At 42.3% G+C, this 21,138-nt stretch overlaps 1 protein-coding gene across 2 annotated transcripts in view; it reads left to right on the forward strand.

The window, feature by feature from the left end:
- LOC141548207 (vascular endothelial growth factor receptor kdr-like) overlaps positions 1 to 21,138 on the forward strand; it is a 179,102-nt gene that overhangs the window by 57,625 nt on the left and 100,339 nt on the right. For both annotated transcript variants that reach the window (XM_074276906.1, XM_074276907.1), the window contains exons 2-3: positions 732 to 831; positions 13,985 to 14,205. In XM_074276906.1, coding sequence (XP_074133007.1) covers positions 732 to 831; positions 13,985 to 14,205 — 321 coding nt within the window. The remainder of the gene's footprint in view (positions 1 to 731; positions 832 to 13,984; positions 14,206 to 21,138) is intronic.

A 21,138-nucleotide genomic window follows, 5' to 3' on the forward strand; every position in this document is an offset into this window, starting at 1 on the left:
AGATCTAGGGGCTGGTGTTTTTTAATCTGGAGAAGAGAAGTCTTGGGTAGAAGTGGAGGAGGGGGCAGTAAAAGGCATGGCAGCTGTTTTCAAGTATCTGAAGAGCAGTCCGATGGGGGCAGACTATCCTGTTTGGCCCCAGAGAGCTGCCCTATGAGTCGGGAAAACAATTGAGGCTTGATGTCTAGGCCCAAGGCTGACTGAGCTTTTGAGGAATCTTCAGAGACCCTCCCTGTAAGTCAGTTGAGGGGTTAGGGTTAGAGAATGTTCTCTGAGGCTTCTTCTAGCTCACATTCTGGAGCTTTGTAAGAAGCCTTGAGTTTAGCAGTGGCCTTTGGTAGTCTTCCAGGACCCAGGACCCAGTGGCCATTTAGGAAATGTTTGTTGAACTGACTCATCCTTCTTTGAAACAAAGTTTAGATAAGATCTGGCAGAGCAATGGTGAAAACATTGGATTTAGAGCCTGAATTCCAGTTTTGAAATCTTCAAGCGATGTGACCTTGAACAAGAACACTCCAGGCCTCAGTCTCCTTCTTTGTAAGGCTTGGCTCGGAGGATCTCTAAAGTCCCTTCTAGCTCCTGATTCTACTTTTCGGGAAAGCACAATTTAGCCGGTCAGCCAATAAACAGATATTAAGTATATTTGATGAAACGATTCATAGATGTAGAACGAAATATTGGTCTTGTAAAGGTTGATAATCCTAATAAATTTCCCTCTTGTCTTGGTCCAGGTCGTGCGAATAATGAAGAGACCCTGATAAAACCCAAACTCAGCTTCCTGGGGGACCAAGTAGTGATCCCGGCTGGTTCTCCGTTTGATGTGACTTGCAGGTAAGGAGGCTCAATTCAAGCCAGAGGGTATGGGGTTTCCATCATGTTCACTCAGAACCATTTATCTCTCTCAGAGTCGCTGGCCTCCCAGGATACTGGGGCTGGAACTATTGTCCTCTCGTAAGGCTGAGGTGCCACCTCGACGCCACCAAAAGCCTAGACTCCTCAATTCAATTTCTGTCATGCTCTTGTCCTAGGAGATGCATTGAATCCCATGAGATCTTAACCATCCCTTTGAATGGATCCTCTGTGATGTCCAGAGTAGCCAGAGAACTTTCCTTGGATCGTACGTCCCAGGGGAGGGTAACCTTCAAAACTATGTAAGCCCCCATGCCAGCCTGGCATTCTCCCTCCAGAGGGACAGAGTCTTGGCTGCCTGGGGACTCCTCCAGCCTCTGGAGGCCTCCCTGGGCAAGGGGAGGCGGGGAGACACAAAGTTTTGATTGCAGCAGCTCTTCATTGTGAAAGGGGGGAGATGAGAACGAGTCAACTCTTAAAAAACCCTTTTATTTAATTACTCATTTTTGGCTTATTTATTCAATTAAAAATTATTTCAGGACTTCTTTGCCAGCTGGTTAGCTCTTTCCTCTTACTCCCATGCCTTCCACCCTTCTTTTCCCTTTGCTCCTTCTCTACCTCCTCGTTTTTCTCCTCCTCTTCCTCTTTTTCTCTTCCTTCACCTGGACCTTTGGAGCAAACCAGAGATAAGGTTGTTGCTGTGGATTCAAGAACAGCGTCTCTAGCAGCTGTATCCTCCCTTTCACTTCCTCTTGCCTCTCCAAGAGCAGGGAAGGGATTCTCACTCCTCTAACGGCCCACGGACAGAAGACCATCAGGTCTTAGATAAAAGTCCATGGGACAGAGTTCAACAAAAACTTCTAATTCTGCCAGTGTGGTACACTGGGGTGGCAGTGAAGACCCGAGTTCAAATCTCAATTCTTCCACTTTTGTCAATGGGATCCTTACTTTGTGACTTTGGAATTCACCCCCAAGACTCAGTTTCCCCATGTTAAATGAAGGGGTTGTTTTGGATGGCCTCTGAGGCCCCTTCTAGCTCGACAGATAGGAGCTACAACTATTGGGGCCCCACAGTAAGGCCTCATTCCTCAGGAAACCAGCTGATGTGACAATGTGGTTCTGAATCAGTGCCCAGAACCACTAGCACAAGCACTAATCTGTTAGCTGTTGCCTTCCGTGCCATGAGGCCCTCAAGTCATCTTCCTGCAAGAAGAGTTTCGAGTGGGGCGGTGGTTAGAACACCAGCTCTGGAATCTGGAGGATCTGAGTTCCAATTCAGCCTCAGACATTTAACCCTGGGCAAGTCACTTAACCCCTGATAATCTCACCAAAAAGAAAGAAAAGGGACAGTTTTGAGTGGATCCAGAGGGTGGAGGAGCTCAAGTCAAAGAAGGCATGGCTAAGGATGGACTTGAGCTGGCTGCTGCTTCCTGCAGTGGCTTTGAGGTGAATAAAGCTGCCCAGCTTGCCTTTCTGACTACTGCTATGTGGGCAATGAAGAAAAAGAATGAATCCATCTCTATCCTGGAAGAGCTAACCTCTGTTAGAAGGCAAGCTCTTCCAGGATAGAGATCGATTCGTTCTTACCTTCTAACAGAGGAGACAAAAAGTACCTCGTGTGTGTGTGTGTGTGTGTGTGTGTGTGTGTGTGTGTGTGTGTATGCCCATATACACACATAATGTGTACACACATACTTAATAAATAAAAAGGGCAGCTGGGTGGTATAATAGAGTGCCAGCACTGGAATCAGGAGGACCCAGGTTTAAATCCATCACAGAAAGGAGCTGTATGACCCTGGGCAAGTCACTTCCCCCTGTTTGCCTCCATTTCCCCTTCTGTCAAATGACCCAAAGGAAATGACAAATCACTCCAGTATCTCTGCCAAGAAAATCCCAAATGGGGTGACAGAGTCAGCTATGACTGGAAAAAAACCCGACTGACCAAGAAAACAGTAAATCCAAAGAGATTGGACACATAAACCTATGGTAATCAGGGAAAGGGGCACAGTGCAGCTGAGGAAAGGCTTCAAGAGCTGACCCATTTGGCCTCATGTATTGATTGAAGATAAGCCTTGACTATAGGCACGGAAATGGCCAAGCTCAGGGTTCTTTGGACAGCTGGAGAAAGACAATCTGAAGGCTAGCGACAGCTGGAGGCTCGGGCAGCTCCTGTCTGGGCTGAGCTGGGAGCTGCTCTTTCCTTTGTCCTTCTTTGGTTGCTGCCAATCCTAGGTCATACCCTTGTGTAGAGCTTTGAGTAGGGGCCCCAGGAGGGAAAAACTCCTGGGCGCTTGGCGTGGGGCAGTCACAAAAATGAGGGGATATCATGACCATAACTCCAGTATAAACGTTGATGAAAACAAAATTCAAATCACAGGCAAGCAGAGTGAGACTTGTTTCGGCTGACATTGAGCAAAGGACCACAATTAGTAGATGCAAGGGTCCGAATTTAGGAATTCTTTAAGGTTTTTGTTAAGCAAAGCAATGCGACTTTCCATTGTTACTTATGGCTTCTCTGTGTGAAATGGCTTTCCGTTTCAGTTGGTAGAGATAAAATATTGCCCCCCCCCCCCAATCTGTGAGGATCAGTGTCATCCATGATGGCGTGCTTTGTAAAACATGGAGCAGAAAAACCAAGCCTATGTTAATAAGATTGAGTATCAATTAAGTTTAATTGAATTAAGTGTTACTAAGTTGTGACCCCTCCTTTGTACCCACTCTCTGCTCTTGCTCTTGCTTCATCTGCTAAAGGAGATGATAACCCTTTCAAATCTCTTTCTTCTCCTGCTGTTTCAAAGAAACCAAGGCCTGGACTTGGTCATCCTTAAGGAGTTACAGGATGGAGGGAGCTTTTCGGAAGTGCTTTTTAATTTCTCTTGAAGAGATCTGAGACAGAGCCTCCAAGTTGTTGGGAGGGCTTGAGTTTGGGTTTGGGTTTTTATTTTGCCATGGGCTTCTGTGATCATCACCCCTTTCTTTGAAATTCAGCTGAGAGTCAAGATTCAATTTGGTTTGGATTGGTTTTAAGAAGCCAGTCTCCTAATTGTATAAATATGTTTACATATGTTGGATCTAATATATATATTTTAACATGTATAACATATTTTGGCTTGCTTGCCATCTAGGGAAGGGGATCAGGGGAAGGAGGGGAAAATTTGGCACACAAAGCTATGCAAGGGTCAATGTTGAAAAATCATCTGTCCATATGTTTTGAAAATAAAAAGCTTTAACAAAAAATGAAAAAAATAGACTCTAGATCTTTTAAATGGTCAAAGGATATGAACAGGTAATTTTAAGAGTAAGAAATTGAAACTATTTCTAATTATATGAAAAGGTGCTCTAAATTACTATTGCTCAGAGAAATGCAAATTAGGACAATTCTGAGGTACCAAACCACACTTGTCAGATTGGCTAAGATGACAGAAAAAGATAATGACAAACGCTGGAGGGGATGTGGGAAAAGTGGGACGCTAATACGTTGTTGTGAAATTGTGACCATATTCAACCATTCTGGAGAGTGATTTGGAACTATGCTCAAAAAGTTATCAAACTGTGCATACCCTTTGACCCAGAAGTGCTACTACTGGGCTTACATCCCAAGGAAATACTAAAGAGGGGAAAGGGACCTGTATGTGCCAAAATGTTTGTGGCAGCTCTTTTCGTAGTGGCCAGAAACTGGAAGATGAATGGATGCCCATCCATTGGAGAATGGTTGGGTAAATTGTGGTATATGAAGGTTATGGAATATTATTGCTCTGTAAGAAATGACCAGCAGGAGGAATACAGAGAGGCTTGGAGAGACTTACATCAACTGATGCTGAGTGAAACGAGCAGAATCAGGAGATCATTATATATGCCAACAACAAGATTATACAATGATCAATTCTGCTAGACATGGCTCTCTTCAACAACGAGATGATTTAGACCAGATCCAATGATCTTGTGATGAAGAGAGCCATATAAACCCAGAGAGAGGCCTGGAGGAATTGAGTGTGGTTTACAACATAGCATTTTCACTCTTCTTGTTGTTGTTTGCTTGCTTTTATTTTTTTCTCATTTTTTTCCTGTTTGACTTGATTTTTCTTGTGCAGCAAGATAATTATATAAATATGTACACATATATTGGATTTAACATATATTTCTATCAAGTTTAACATATATTGGATTATTTGCCAGCTGGGGAGGGGTGGAGAAAGGGAAGGGAGAAATGGAATACAAGGTTTTGCAAGAGATAATGTTGAAAGATTATCCGTGCATGTTTTAAAAATAAAAAGCTCTAATAAAAACACAAAATTCATCATTCAAATGGAAAAAAAGAAGCCAGTTTCCAAGGGATATTCTGGGCTCAGGGTGCAGGCACTTGAATCTCCTAGATATTGAGTCCTGAATGAGGGACTCTTGGCAAATCCCTCAGCTTTTCCAGGCCTCAGTTGTCTCATCCATCAAATGGGGATAGGACCACTTGCACTGCCTTGCTTATAAAGTATTTAAGGCATTTAAGCTCAAAAATTTTTAAAAATGTGATTGTTATTGTTATTAAGTGCCTGAGGCTCAAATCCAGACTCAGACATTTAATATTAATTCATAATTATTGTTAATAGTAATAATAGTACTAACAACAACAGTCCATGGAGAGATGGACATGCCTGAAATGACTGAATAACAACAACTGAGTGTATAAAAGGCAGTAGTAGGAATAAAGGACAGAAAAGCAGGTTGGGTCATGTTTGTGGGAGGGCCCTGACTACTAGAAGCTTATCCTGTAGATAAAGGGGAGTCCTCAAGGATTTTGGTTATATTGACTATTGATAAAAGCAGAGATGTGTATGTAATGTCAAGTCAACGTGTTTGCTGAGTGCTTACTGTGTACTAGGTCTCGTAGAAAAAAAGATCAGGAATTTTCAATTAGCACCTTTTCCCTTTTCCCCAAAAGCATCAGCGTTACTTGAGGGGTTAAAGTGTTGCCTTGGGTGTCACAGGGAGTTACTTTGGGGGTCAAAGAGAATTACTCTTGGGATCAAAGAGTCAGCATTACTGTGGAGATGGAAGAGAGTTAATTTGGGGCTGAGTATTACTTTGAGAGTCAAAGAATTCAAAAGAGAATGGATTAGCTTCTTCTATTCAATGTTACTTCCTGTTTTTGCATTCTAAATTTTAGAGGCAGTTCAGTGATGTAGAGAATGGAGAGATGGCCCTGGAAACAGGAAGATCTGCACTGAGAACCAACCTTAGATACTTAATAGCTGTGTGACCCTGGACAAGTCTCTTCACCTTATGTGCCTCAGTTTCCTCCTCTGTAAAATGAGGGGGAGAGGAAAATGGCAAACCACTCCAAGGTCTCTGTCAACAAAACCCCAAATTGGGTCCCACAGAGTTAAACACAAGGGAACGACAGCATTATTGTTGTTATTATCATTTTTATTTACATGACTTCATAAAGCGAGAGACAGGCTACATATATAGAACTCATATGTCCTGATGAGGTTTATTAGGGGATAATCTTTGTAGCCAGTAGCCAGTAACATCAATCTGGAGATGAGATGTTTGGGCTTCATGTCTGTGTCTCCAGTTAGTTACATCCCATGGATGAAGCAGAGGTCTGGGCTCCCAGATTAGCCCATAAGATTAGGGGAGTCCATATGAACCACTCCATAGAATTCCCAATCCCTCTAATTTTGTCCGCCTGCAATTTGGATTTCCTTCACAGGCTAACTGTACACTATTTCAAAGTCCGACTCTTTTTGTACAGCAAAACAACTGTCTGGACATGTGTACATATATTGTATTTAACTTATACTTTAACGCATTTAACATGTATTGGTCAACCTGCCTTCTGGGGCAGGGGGTGGGGGGAAGGAGTTTTGGAACAAAAAGTTTGGCAATTGTCAATGTGGTAAAATTACCCATGTATACATCTGGTAAATAAAAAGCTATTATTAAAAAAATGATGGGGAGCAATCTTAAACAGAGTATTCTAAACCTAGAGCTGGGAGGGATTTTAGAGAGCATTGAATACAGTCACCTTACTTTGCAGATGAAGTAAAGCCCAAAGAGTTAAAGTGACTTACCCAATGTCAAACAGTTTGTTGTTGAGTTATTTCAATCGTGTTCGGCTTGTGAAGATGTCCTTTGGGGCTTTCTTGGCAAAGATAATGGCAAAGAAAATAGCTCATTTTACAGGTGAGAAAACTGAGGCAAACAAGATTAAGTGACTCACCCAGAGTCATACAGTTAGAAAGTGTCTGAGGTATATGGACACACAAGATGAATCTCCCTGAATACAAGCCAAGTGCTCTATCCACAATGCTACCCAGCAGGAGGTGGTTGTTAATATTTTTTAATTATTTGGAAAACTAATTTTTCATGTTCTTTGACTCTTGGTTATACATATCTGTGCCAATATCATATTTGTGTATGCATGGATATGTGTGTGCATATGCAAATGTATATACATGCACATGTATATGTATATAACATAACATGGACGATAACATAAAAGAATCTTTGCATCGTATAAGGGTCTGGGATCCAGACCCTTATACGACGCAAAGATTTGTTTTTACTCAATTGATAATTTGGTTATTTTATTGATTAAGCACTAAATTTGTAAATTACAGTAGTGTTATCATGTTTATCATATTGCCACATTCCTACCAAAATCAATGACTATCCCTACAATAAAAAAAAAAGAATAGGGGAGTCCAGGCATAAGCACCTCCCTCCCCTTCTTCCTAGTTTTCACCTTCAGGGGTCCCATTGCTTACGCTTGCCCTTTCACAGTTATTGTGCGTGTTAAATGAAATAACAAGGAGAGGCCGCTAAGTGGCGCTGCAGTGGATAGAGCACTGGGCTGGAGGCAGAAGGGCCTGAGTTCAAATGCGGCCTCAGGCATTTGCTGGCTCTATGACCCTGAGCCTGTGTGAACCATGAGTGCTTCCAGGAGAGACAGACAGAGACAGATATAGACTCTTTAAGAAACAAATATGATTATTATTATAAATAATAATAATAATATTATTAATAATAATGATTCTAAATTATTATATATGAATGTAATGGAATATTACTCTTCTGTAAGAAATGATGGATAGTTTCCGAGAAACCTGTATTATTGGCTAATGCAAAGCGAGGTGAGCAGAACAAGGAAAATAATTTTCAAACAGAGAGAGAGGAAGGGGTGGGGCTACTTATTTCTCAAACCTTATTAGCACTAGAGCAATAAGAGTTGTCATTATTACTGTTATCATGACATTGTGGGGCAGGTAAATGAGCTAAAGAGAGCAGCCACTGCACAGTGCCTGGCAGCTAGGCCAGTTTGGCTGAACCTGGAACTCTTTACCAGCTTCTAAGTCCGGGCTCGCCTCCAGGCCTGAGCAGCCGCTGAGGATAAAACGATGGGAGCACACTTAAACAGCCGCGCTGGAAGGTTCTTAATGCTGTCTAGTATATTCTGCGGTGGCAAGCATGCTGACTGTGATAGATGGCCCTTGGTCAGCATCCCACCGTGGCAGCCTCAGTGTACCCCAGCACAGAGACATTATTCCTCCTTGTGGTAGAGAGTCCCAGGTTCAAGCAAACAGGCCTGTTTCTATCACCCGCCTCTTTGTCTTTGGCACCAGCCTACGGGACAGGCCCCTTTTCAACCTGTTGGACCACTTCAAAGTTAAGCTCGGGTACCAGCTTTACAAAAATCCTTGCTGAATGCTCTCTCCTCCTCCAATTCTAATCTTTTTCTCTTTCTTCCCTCAGTCCCTCTGTCCCTCCCTCCTTTCCTCCTTTCCCATCTCCCTATCTCTCCGTAGATCTCTCCGTCTTTCTGTCCTTCTATCTCTGTATGTTTGTGTCTGTCTCAGTCTCTGTGTCTCTCTATCTGTGTATTGTGTGTGAGAGAGACACACATACAGAGATAGTCTAGAGAGAGAGAGGCGTTTCTCTCTGTCTGTCTGCTTTTCTCAGATATACCAAATAGGAGAGATGTATCTCTTCTCCAGGACCCTCTGAGCTCCTTGGAGGCGGGGCTCTCCTTCTTTTGTGCCTTTGGGATCCCATTACTTAGCGAGGTACCTTACCCTAAGAGACACGTATGAATGTTTGCTGGGTTAGCTTGGATTTCTAGGCCTTGCCCGGTGCCTACAGATGCCCAGCAGGGCTCTACTTCTTAAACTAACATGTCACAGATTAAAAGCCTCGGGAAACTGGTCCCCAGGGGCCAGGCCATGAATACAGGATAGGAAAATTAGTCAGGAGATCGGGGAATCCAACACATTGCTTATTTCTCCCCAGGAAGATGGTGGGGGAGAGACCTTGTGACTGGGAATGTCACAACTGGTCTAAGGCATGAGAATCATCTGCCAGAGTCTCAGGGGATTCCCCAGGACCACAGTGCTGCTTTCCCAGAATATTCCCAGAATTCTTAACATAATCCAACCTGATTTCCAGGAAGGCATCTTGGAGAACCTCAGAATTAGGAACTCCATGTTGGCATGAGGTTGCCAAGTGACCAGAAAGTCCTTGGAGGGACTTGAGCTGAAGAGCACCTCTGAGACCATTTTATTTCATTCTCAATTTACAGAAAAGGAAACTGAGGCCCAGGCGAGGAAGTATTTCCCTCAGGTTGTAGATCCTCTGCGTCTTGAGCCAGTGGTCTTCCCACTGGACCACAAATATTTGCTTCCCTTGCAGTTCTAATATGCATATATCCCAGCCTAATGACCGTCATTCAGTCAACCAAACATGTTTTTCATGTTCTCATGTTTGTGAAATATGAATTTACCTCCCCTCTCAGTGCCAGACCTAGGTGCTAGAGAAACAAAGACAAGAGACCTGTCTAGTCTTGAAGGAGCTGGAAACATGCATATAGGCTAGGGCAGACAGCCCTGCTGGGCTCACTCTGGTGTCTGTTCCCTCTGTCCTGGGTTGAAGTTCCTCCATTTTTGCTCCTTCGGGACAGAAGGTCTTGCAGGCTACATGTATCTGGTTCTTCTCAGAGAGGCCATCGCATTTGGCTATACCCATACTTTCCCCCTTTCTTGGCAGGCTCCTGGATCAACCAGTAAGTCAATATATTTTTATTTAGCACCTACTATGTGCCAGGCACTGTGCTAAGTTATGGGAATACAAAAGGGGAAAAAAACAAACCAGTCCCTGTCTTCAAGGAGCTTCCAATGGAATAGAGGAATAAATATGCAAAGAACTATGTACAAACAAACAAGATATATAGAGGGTAAATAGGAGATGGTGAACAAAGACAAGGCACTCAAAGGCACTGGGGAGGCTTCCTGCAGGAAGTGGGACTTTACTGGGCCTTAAATAGCATAGGATTCAGAGTCTGGAAGATCTGAGCTCAAAGCCAGCTTCAGATGCTTCAAACCAGTGTGACTTTGAGCATTTGACAGCTCTGCCTCAGTTTCCTCAACTGTAAAATGGCAATAATAGCATCTACCTCCCAACATTATTGTGAGGATCAAGTGAGATATTTGCAAAGCAGGTAGTAGCACAATGCCTGCTCTACTTTCCTTCCTACCGTAACACTGACTACCCTGGCCAGTCCCTGTCCTCATGGAACTTACAGTCCAATGGGAAAGAAAACATATAAACCAATATAATCAAAGCAAGCTCTGTTCAGGATAAATAGGAATAATGAACCAGAGGGAAGGCACTGCAATGAAGAAGGTTGGGGAAGGCTTCCTGTAGGACTTGAGAGTTGAGACTTAAAGGAAATCAGGGAGGCCAGTAGTCAAAGAGGAGGAGGGAGATTTTTACCAAGCAAGGGGGACAGCCAGAGAGAATGCCCAGAGCGAAAAGGTAAAGTTTCTCGTTCATGGACCAGGCAGGAGGTCAGGGTCACTGGAGTATGTGTAGGGGAGTAAGGGGCAAGAAGATTGGAAAGGCAAGGGGGTCAGCACTTGTTTGTGGTGGCTGAATTGAGGACTGATTGATATGAGGAAAGACTTAAAGAAAGGAGACCATTCCTCCTAAGCAGCTGTTGCAATAATGAAGCGAGGTGAGGAAAGCCCGCACCAGGGTGAAGGTAGTGCCAAAGGAGAGAAGGAGATGGACTGGAGAAATGCTGCTAAGATGACGTCAGCAGGGTTTGGGCAACAGCTCGGATCTGGGGGCGGGATGTGAGACAGAGGAGTCCGGGATGGTGCTTAGGTTGTGAGTCTGAAGGACTGGGAGGATGGCAGTGTGCTTCTTAGTAATGAAAAAGGTAGACCATGGAAGGGGCCTGGGGGGAAGCTCTGTGTGGGGAATGCTGAAGTCTACTGATGTAGTTTGAGATGTCTGAAGAGTAATTGATTAGAGATGGGAGATCAAAGAACAAGCTGAGGGTTATGGGAGGATAGGTAGATTTGAGAATCGTCAACATCGAAAGTAATGATTATCCATGGTAGCTGATGAACTCGCCATGAAATAGCACAGAAGGAAAAGAGGAGAAGGCCCAGGGGACACCCGTGTTTAGAGGGTGTGATCTGGAGGAGGATCCAGCAAAGAGGCAAAGAAGGAGCAGTTAGAGAGGGAGGAGGACAAACAGGAGAGAGGGGTGTCCTGAAATCCTAGAGGCAAAAGAGGATCATGGAGGAGAGGGCGATCTACAGTGGACAGTTCTTTGTAAAGTTCAGGGGTAAAAGGAATCACTAACTGTTGTTTCTCACTGAATTCTGAGATCATTTTGATTTCAGATTTCTGATGGAGTAGGTAGACATTGTAGGAACTTGCCTCTATTTAGGAAGATGGAGATCTTGGTCAGAAAGCCGGGGTGGATATCCTCTAAACCAGGGCTTTATAAACTTTTTCCACTCACAACCCTTTTGGCTGAGAAATCTTTATGCGACCTTGGGTATATAGGAATATTACACACACACACACACACACACACACACACACACACACACACACACAAGTATATACAATAGGTATTCAACTTAAACATTTACTGATAGGAAATCATAATTTTGTGACCCCCACATTCAGTTCCATGACATCATATGGGGTCATAAACCCACAATTTAAGAAGCTTTGACTTAAACATTGTACCTCTCCCAACACAGACACAATGGGGTTGGTTAATAAAGGATTGTTGCGTGAATTGGATTCAGTCAGACAGGTCATGTGATACAGTGGGCAAAACCCTGGATGTGCAGTCCCAGTTAGAATCTGAGCCCATCTAGGGCCTCACAGGATGGAGGGGGCAAAGACCCTTCTCTGTCTCCCTGTTAGGCTTCCAGCTCCCTCCACTGTGAAGTGAAGAAGGTTGAACCATGGAGCTCTTGAGGACAATTCTAGCTCAGAATTCTGTGATTTCAAATTGGCCCAGACAGGCTGCAGGCCATAAGGTCGTCCATCTACTGCTGTGGGAAATCAATTCTTTCCCTGATTCAAGTGTAGGAGACTAGTATGACCACAGGCAAGAATATTGGAGGAAGGTAATATATTCCACAGTGAGTGAAGGAGAAAGGAGCATATTTGGTTTTTCTCCTGCATTAAGATGCCAGAGAGGTTTCAGTTCAACACGACAGTATCTCCTTACGCTGAGCAGAGAATGCAAAGCAGTAAATTCTGAGTGCCATGCCATCACGGATTGCATGTCATCTAAGTTTCACAGTTTTCCTGGTGCTTAGGGTAGGGCTTTCCATTAGTCAGTCAATAAACATTTATTAAGTATCTACCATGTGCCACTTACTATATTAAGTGCTGGGGATAGAGGCAAAAGTGATAGTCCTTGCCCTCTGGGACAGCTACATGGCACTCCAGTGGAGAAAACATTGGGACTGGCTTCAGGAATACATGAGTTCAAATCCAGCCCCAGATATTTATTAGGTGTGAGACCTTGGGTAAGTCACTTAACTCTGTTTGTCTCAGTTTCCTCACCCATAAAATGAGGGTCATAAGAGCACCTACCTCCACGTGCTGCCGTGAAGATCAAACAATTATATTTGTAAAGCATTTGGCACAGTGCCTGGCATATGGCAGGTACTCTACTAATGCTAGTTGTCAAGGAGCTTATCTTCCCTGGAAGGAGACAACACATGAAGATAAATATCTGGATTATATAGATTTTGTTGTTTAATCATTTTAGTGCTGTTCAACTCTTTGCGACTCCCTTTTTGGGTTTTCTTGGCAAACCTATTAGAGTGGTTTGCTATTTCCTTCTCTAGCTCATTTTGCAGATAAGTAAATCGAGGCAAACAGAGTGAACTCAGATCTTCCTGACTCTAGTCCTGCCTGATACTCTATCCACGGAAACACCACCTAGATGCCTAGACAGATGGATAGATCGATAGATAGGTAGAAAGAAAGAAAATTAATTAATAGAAAGTAATTTGGTGGGAAGGGTAGTAAGTGAGTGGGGGATCTGGAACGGTTTCATGTAGGAAGTGGGTGACCCTTGAGCTAAGCATTGTGGGAAACTAGGAATTCTAAGAAAGGGAAATGAGAAGGGAAAGCATCCCAAGCAGTTGCATCCTGTGTGAGGTAAAGCCAGAAGAACAGCTCAGCTGGAATGGAGGGGGTGAGGAAAAAGGCCATAATTTAGATTCAGTCTGGAAAGGTTATATTGAATCCAGATTGGGAAGCCAGACAGAGTAGTTTGTAATTTACCCCAGAGGTAATAGGGAATCACTGGAATTTACTGAGAAGTGACCAAGCAAGTCTGGGCTTTCCGAATCACTTTGGCAGCTATGTGGAAGATGGATGAAGGCCTGAACAGTAGACACTTAAGGCATTCCTCCATTCCTTCAGTCAAACATTTATTAAGCATTTACTGTGTACTGACTACCACCCTAGGTGCTAGGAAGACAAAGTCCCAAACGATTCCGGTTTTCAGGGATAGTCCATTCTAAGGAGGGGGGTAACTTGCATATAAATAGACACCTACAGAATAGATGGGATATAGTCTTCTTTTCAAGAAGACCCCTCAAAAGTGAGTGACCACCTATTGGCTTCCCACTGTTGTCTTGGGATAAATTTGGGGAATCCTGGGCTACCTCTAGGTTGAGTTTCCCACAGCTGTTGTACATTTAAGGTACCTGCTCACTCATCCTGGGAGGTTGGAGCTAAGGCAGACTACATTTCCAAAATGATTATCCTACCCCAGCTATGATTGAAAATGTGTCTCTCTGGTTTGTTTCCACAGGGGATCTGCCCCACTAGTCTGGCACTGGGTCAACAGCTCCTCCAGCAGCTCCTTTCGCATAGCTGAGCACCTGTGTCCCAATGATGCTCCGCTCATCTGCAATCAGCTCACCATCTTCAGCATGGTGGCCAGTGATACTGGCTACTTCACCTGCAGCTACAAGGACAGCCCTGATTCGGAGGACCCGAGCTTCATGACCAGGGTGTACGTGTACGTCAAAAGTGAGTGTGGTCTCCTCTAGCTCTACTCCCACGCGCTAGTGTTTGCCATGCCACGCTCTCTGGGCCATCAGGCGTGCAGATAGGTTCAACATCTTTCTAGGGGTAGTGAGGAAGAAGGAAGTATACCTGGTGGGCTAGAAAATACCAAAATCCAAGCTAAGGCAGCGTGGCAAGATGTGAAAACAATGGATGAGGAAGGAGTCAGAGCAGTTGGTTTGTATCTAACTTTTCTTAGTCTCTTTGAGACCTTGGGTTACACATTTAATCTTTTAAAGTCTCCGTTCCCTCTGAAAAATGAGACTCTTAGGTCATAGATTTAGGAATGGGAGGAACTTTGGAGTCCATTTGGTACTTTCTTTTCTTTTTTTAAAATTTTCAATAGTATTTTATTTGCCAAATACATGTCAAGATAGTTTGCAATATTCATTTCAACTTTGTATTCCAAACTTTTCTCCCTCCCTCCCTCCCTTACAAGATAGGAAACAATAGGTTGGCACTTTATTTTCTAAAAAAGGGAATGAGACCTGGAAAAATGAAGTAACGTTCTCAAAGTCATGAAGATACAAAGTGATAGGAGTCCAGATTTGAACCCAGGCCCTCAGAATCCAGAACCAGCAGCTGTTTGAACATCATTCTAGCACTGAATTTAGAAGCGAGAATGGCAGAGCCAGGAGGGATTACAGAACAGAGAAGAGCAAAGCTGGAAGATGTGTGTGTGTGTGTGTGTGTGTGTGTGTGTGTGTGTGTGTGTGTGTGTGTGTGTGGAGAAGTAGATAGAGTACTCCCCTAGAATCAGGGAGACTTGAATTCAAATCTGGTCTCAGATATTTCCTATCGTGTGACTTTGGGCAAGTCACTTAATCTCTCTCTGCCTCAGTTTCCTTATCTGTAAAGTTTCCTCCTCATTAGAGAAAACCTCTTTCAAACTCTAAAGGGGGATCATAAGTGTACCACATCACAAGGTTGCAGTAAAGCTCAAATGAGGCAATATCTGGAAACATTTAGCCCAGTGCCTGCAATATTGTAGGCATTTAATAAAGATTTGTTTCCTTCTCATTTTTTCAGAGATGCTAGGAATTGAAACCCAGAGGTACCTTATACAAGGTCCCACAGTAACACTAGATTGGAAGAGAAGCTGACTTTGAATTCTGCCTCTTCCGCTATCTGAAACAGTCCCTTTCCTTGGCCTCCTGCTAGAGTGTGGATGAGGAAAGAATCAGAGGAGCTGAGGAGCTTGGTATGGGTTGGGGGAGTTAGGAGAACTTCCACCAAAAAGATTATCCCCTTCCAGTAAAATTCATGTTTCTGTAACATTTTACGCTTTCTAAGCTTTGTACACATTCCTCACGACAATCCTGTAGATGAGCTAGTTCAAGAATTATCCCTATTTTTCAGATAAAAGAAACTGAGGCTCAGAGAGAAATGATGGCCCTCATTACACAGCTAATCAGTGTCAAAGAGGAGGCATTCAAACCCCCTCCAAATCCAATGGCGTCTTTCCCACCCCGCAGTGTCTGCCCCTGCTGTTCCTTCCCTAGACTGTACTTAGAGGCTGTTTCACTTTCTCCTTCTCTCCCTATCTTTTGGGGTCATTTAAAGCTAGTATCCTTTTCCCAAGGATGCCTTGAAAGAGGCAGTTGGCACAGTGCCTTCTTTCCCTGTTTTTGAGCATAATTTTGATAGCGTAGGTTTTACATTTTCCCTGTCACTCACTGAGTTTTTTAAAAAATTATGAATAAATAAAATCACCCCTCTCCCCCACCTTCATGTCTTTATGTCACTCTTTCTACATGCAAATAAACATTTCATTTCTTAATGTTTTACTGCTACCTGAAATTATTTAGCTTTCAATTTGTTCAGTTTTAAAGTTTAAAGCCCAGACCACCTGGTTTCCCTTTGAAGAAATAATTCAAGTGTTTTCCTTTCCATGAGCATATTCTTTGATGTTTTGGTTCACCCTTTTGAGATTTATTATGTTGGCATTTCAGCTAAGGGTCTCTTACTCTCAGGGATGTCTCATTCCAATTTTAGATTTCTTGTAACTCCAGAGTAATCCCAAGATGCTATTCTGCCTGTTTCTTTCTTAAAATCGAGCTAGTTTTTTCTTCTCCCGTGAAAGATTTGTTCTTTGATATTGTCATTCCAAATATGGGACTATGTTTCTCAACAATTTAAACTCAAGGTTTATTTCTGCTGATGTCTTGGGGATTTCCTTGACCCAAACTTAGTCATCTGCATCTAATAGTTCCGGGAAGGGGTTCCATATGATTTCCTGGAGTATGGCATTCAGTTTTTCTTTTCGTATTTTTTCAAGAAGACCTTGAATCTATAGATTAATTTTTTTTGCAGCCTAATCCTAGACTTCAATTTTATGGTTTGTAAGGCTGTCATGTTCCATTCTTTTTTAAAATAGTTTTCCTTCTTTGTCTCCTTTTTAAAAAATTCTTTGTGTGTCTTTTTTTCCTTCTAGAATCTACTAATAGGAAGAGTCATTTTATCTTTCATTCTAAAATCTTTGGTATCTGGCTGAACTTGTTGATTTTCACTTTAAGAATTCTTATTCCAGTCTTTACTTCTTTGATTGCTTTTATTTCTTTTAATCATTTTGCTAAATAAACCTTTAGGAGGTTCCTGAAGTCATTCTACTGAAGTGCCCTGACCAATGGACTGATGAGTTGGTCTTCTTGCCATTGCTGAGTCTTCTGAATTTGGAGATATTTTAACTTGTTTATTTGACATAATAGATAGAAAATTGCTCCTATGGGATCTCTAGTTCTTCCATTTTCTTAATTTTCCTTCACCCCCCATTTTATAGTGGAGGAAACTGAGGCTTAAACTTTAAATGACTTGCTGAAAACATCACAGAACTACCACATAACAAATCTGTGGGACTTTAGGTAAATTACAAGTCTCCTTTATAGAATGCTTCCTTTATAGAATGAAAGAATTAACCTACAAGTTCACTAACATCCCTTCCAGTCCTAAATCCTCAGACTCCATGAAACTATGAAGGGAGAGATTTGATTTGGATTGAGCAAATGAAGGAATCTTTCATTTATCCTTTCCTTTATCAAAAACACTGGCTACAAAAAAGATTTCTCAGCTTTTTGCTTCCCTTCTAATCTTGGTGCATTGGCTTTCTGCAAAACCTTTTTAATTTAATGTAGTCAAAAATGAACCATCCCTTATGAACAGACAATTTTCGGATGATGAAATTTAAACTATTTTCACTCATATGAAAATCACTACTGATCAGAGAAATGCAAATTAAGACAACTCTGAGATATCACTACACCCCTGTCAGATTGGCTAAGATGACAGTTAACAAATAATGATGAGTGTTGGAGGGGCTGTGGGAAAACTGGGACACTGATACATTGTTGGTGGAGTTGTGAAAGAATCCAATCATTCTGGAGAGCAATTTGGAACTATGCTCAAAAGTTTGATCTCCCATCTCTAATCAATTACTCTTCAGACATCTCAAACTACATCAGTAGATTTCAGCATTCCCTACACAGAGCTTCCCCCCCAGGGCCCCTTCCATGGTCTACCTTTTTCATTACTAAGAAGCACACTGCCATCCTCCCAGTCCTTCAGACTCACAACCTAAGCACCATCCCGGACTCCTCTGTCTCACATCCCCGCCCCCAGATCCGAGCTGTTGCCCAAACCCTGCTGACGTCATCTTAGCAGCATTTCTCCAGTCCATCTCCTTCTCTCCTTTGGCACTACCTTCACCCTGGTGCGGGCTTTCCTCACCTCGCTTCATTATTGCAACAGCTGCTTAGGAGGAATGGTCTCCTTTCTTTAAGTCTTTCCTCATATCAATCAGTCCTCAATTCAGCCACCACAAACAAGTGCTGACCCCCTTGCCTTTCCAATCTTCTTGCCCCTTACTCCCCTACACATACTCCAGTGACCCTGACCTCCTGCCTGGTCCATGAACGAGAAACTTTACCTTTTCGCTCTGGGCATTCTCTCTGGCTGTCCCCCTTGCTTGGTAAAAATCTCCCTCCTCCTCTTTGACTACTGGCCTCCCTGATTTCCTTTAAGTCTCAACTCTCAAGTCCTACAGGAAGCCTTCCCCAACCTTCTTCATTGCAGTGCCTTCCCTCTGGTTCATTATTCCTATTTATCCTGAACAGAGCTTGCTTTGATTATATTGGTTTATATGTTTTCTTTCCCATTGGACTGTAAGTTCCATGAGGACAGGGACTGGCCAGGGTAGTCAGTGTTACGGTTGGAAGGAAAGTAGAGCAGGCATTGTGCTACTACCTGCTTTGCAAATATCTCACTTGATCCTCACAATAATGTTGGGAGGTAGATGCTATTATTGCCATTTTACAGTTGAGGAAACTGAGGCAAAGATGTCAAATGCTCAAACTGTGCATATCCTTTGACCCAGCAATGTTTCTATTGGGATTGTATCCCAAAGAAATCTTAAAAGAGGGAAAGGGACCCATATGTGCAAAAATGTTTGTGGCCGCCCTTTTTGTAGTGGCTAGAAACTGGAAAATGAACGGATGCCCATCACCTGGAGAATGGTTGGGTCAATTGTGGTATATGAAGGTTAGGGAATATTATTGCTCTGTAAGACATGACCAGCAGGAGGAATACAGAGAGGCCTGGAGAGACTTACATCTACTGATGCTGAGTGAAATGAATAGAGATCATTATACACTTCCACAATGATACTATATGAGGATGTATTGAGATGGAAGTGGAGATCTTCAACATAGAGAAGAGCTAATTCAGTTCCAATTGATCAGTGATGGACAGAAACAGCTACACCCAGAAAAGGAACACTGGGAAATGAGTGTAAACTGTTTACATTTTTGCTTTTCTTCCCGGGTTATTTTTACCTTCTGAATCTAATTCTCCCCATGCAACAAGAGAACTGTTAGGCTCTGCACACATATATTATATCTAGGATATATTATAACATATTTAACATGAATGGGACTGCCTGCCATCTAGGGGAGGGGGTGGAGGGAGGGAAGGGAAAAGTCGGAACAGAAGGGAGTGCAAGGGATAATGTTGTAAAAAATTACCCATGCATATGTACTGTCAAAAAAAAGTTATAATTATAAAATAAAAAAATTAACCATCGTTTCCTTCAGCATTGTTGAAATGTCATTCAACAAACATTTTTCTAGCATCATCCATGTGTAGTTCATGGTCCCAAGCATGCTATAAAATGAAAAGAAGATTAAAAATGTGGTTCTGATCCCAGAGGGATTTCCAGTCTAGTTGGGATGGGTTGGTTGGACCTGTCATCTCACTAGTGTTAGACACTTCCTTGATCAGTGCAGATTGGTTACTCGGATGTTTGCCTAGAGGACACTCACAGGTGGCCAATATATGTCTGAGGTAGAAACATTGAGGCATGTTTTTTGACTCCAGGGCTATTTTATAGTCCATTGAACCACCCAGATTATTTTAGCTGGGGCAATAGGATATATTTTTTGGGAAAGGCAGACACATCAAATCACAGATTGTCAGAGCTAGAAGACCATACACTCAACACCCTCTTTCAAGAGAGGGGGATACTGAGATTCCAAGAAGGGATGTGTTTTGTTTGAAGTCACAGAGCTTCAAGTATCTGAGCAAGGGCCCAAATGCAGTCTTTGAAGGTTGGATTAGATGATGTGTAAGGAGTGACCCCTTCAGTTCTACTCTCCTCTGGGCCCATTTACATTTTATCTAGCTTCCTCCCTTCACCAATCTAAAAATTTGTATTAATTATAAGTTGTTGTTGTTGTTTAGTCATTTCAGTCATGTCTAACTTTTATGATTTGGGGTTTTCTTTTTTATCCAATATTATTTTTATTTTTCCACACACATGTAAAGATAGATCTCAACATTCATTTTTGTAAAATTTTCTTCTTCCTTCCTTTACACAGCCATCTGTGCAATCCTTTTAAATAAAATTCTATATTTCTCATGTTGTGCAAGAAGGGGATCTTTTGATCAAAAGGGGACCCAAAACCCAGGGAAGAGAAAAAACAACAAATAAACAAAAAGATGAAAGTACTATGCTTCGATCCACATTCAGTCTCCATAGTTCTCTTTCTGAATGCGATTGGCATTTTCTATTCCAAGTCTAGAAGAATTGCCTTGAATCACTTCATTATTGAAAAGAGCTAAGTCCATCACAATTGATCATCATACAATCTTCTTGTTACTGTGTACAATGATATCCTGGTTCTGCTCATTTCATTTAGCATCAGTTCATGTAGGTCTTTTCAGGTTTTCCTGAAATCAACCTGCTCATCATTTCACATGGAATAATAATATTCTATTACATTCCTCTATCCTCCAATTCTAATTTTTAATGAATTATTTTCTTTGGTTAATTTTTTTTTTACCTCCCTTTTCATTTGACCAATTGTACTTTTAAAGGAGTTGTTTTGTTCAGTGGATATTTTTCCCCCATTTCATTAAGTTTATTTTTAAGGAGTTGTTTTCTTCAGTCAGTTTCCTGTGCTTCCTTTTCTAAACTGTTGGCTTTTCTCCCTCTACATTTTCATAATTCTCCTGCATAGCTATCATTTCTCTTTCCCGCTCTTATATTTCTCTTTTAAAATCCTTTTTAGCTCTTCTAAAAGAGCTTTTTGAGCTTGAGACCAGTTCATAACCCACTTTGACCTGTAGGCACTTTGCCATTACTGTCCTTTTCTGGGTTTGTGTTGTGATGTTCCCTGTCTCCATAGTAGCTTTTTAAGATAAGAGTTCTTTTTGCTTTTTTGCTCAATTTTTAAAAGTTGAGTTCTGCTCCTCGGGCTTAGGGGAGATTGTCCCAAGCTTTTTTTTTTGCTGGGAGACAGGGGCCTGTCACTGCCTTTCTGCCATTCTAGGGCTTTCCCATTGCACTGGGTTGGCCTGGTCACGTTACACTTATTAAGCTTGGTTTGGGGGCTCACAATTTGCTTT

Source organism: Sminthopsis crassicaudata, chromosome X, assembly GCF_048593235.1.
Source record: "Sminthopsis crassicaudata isolate SCR6 chromosome X, ASM4859323v1, whole genome shotgun sequence".
Taxonomy (NCBI): domain Eukaryota; kingdom Metazoa; phylum Chordata; class Mammalia; order Dasyuromorphia; family Dasyuridae; genus Sminthopsis; species Sminthopsis crassicaudata.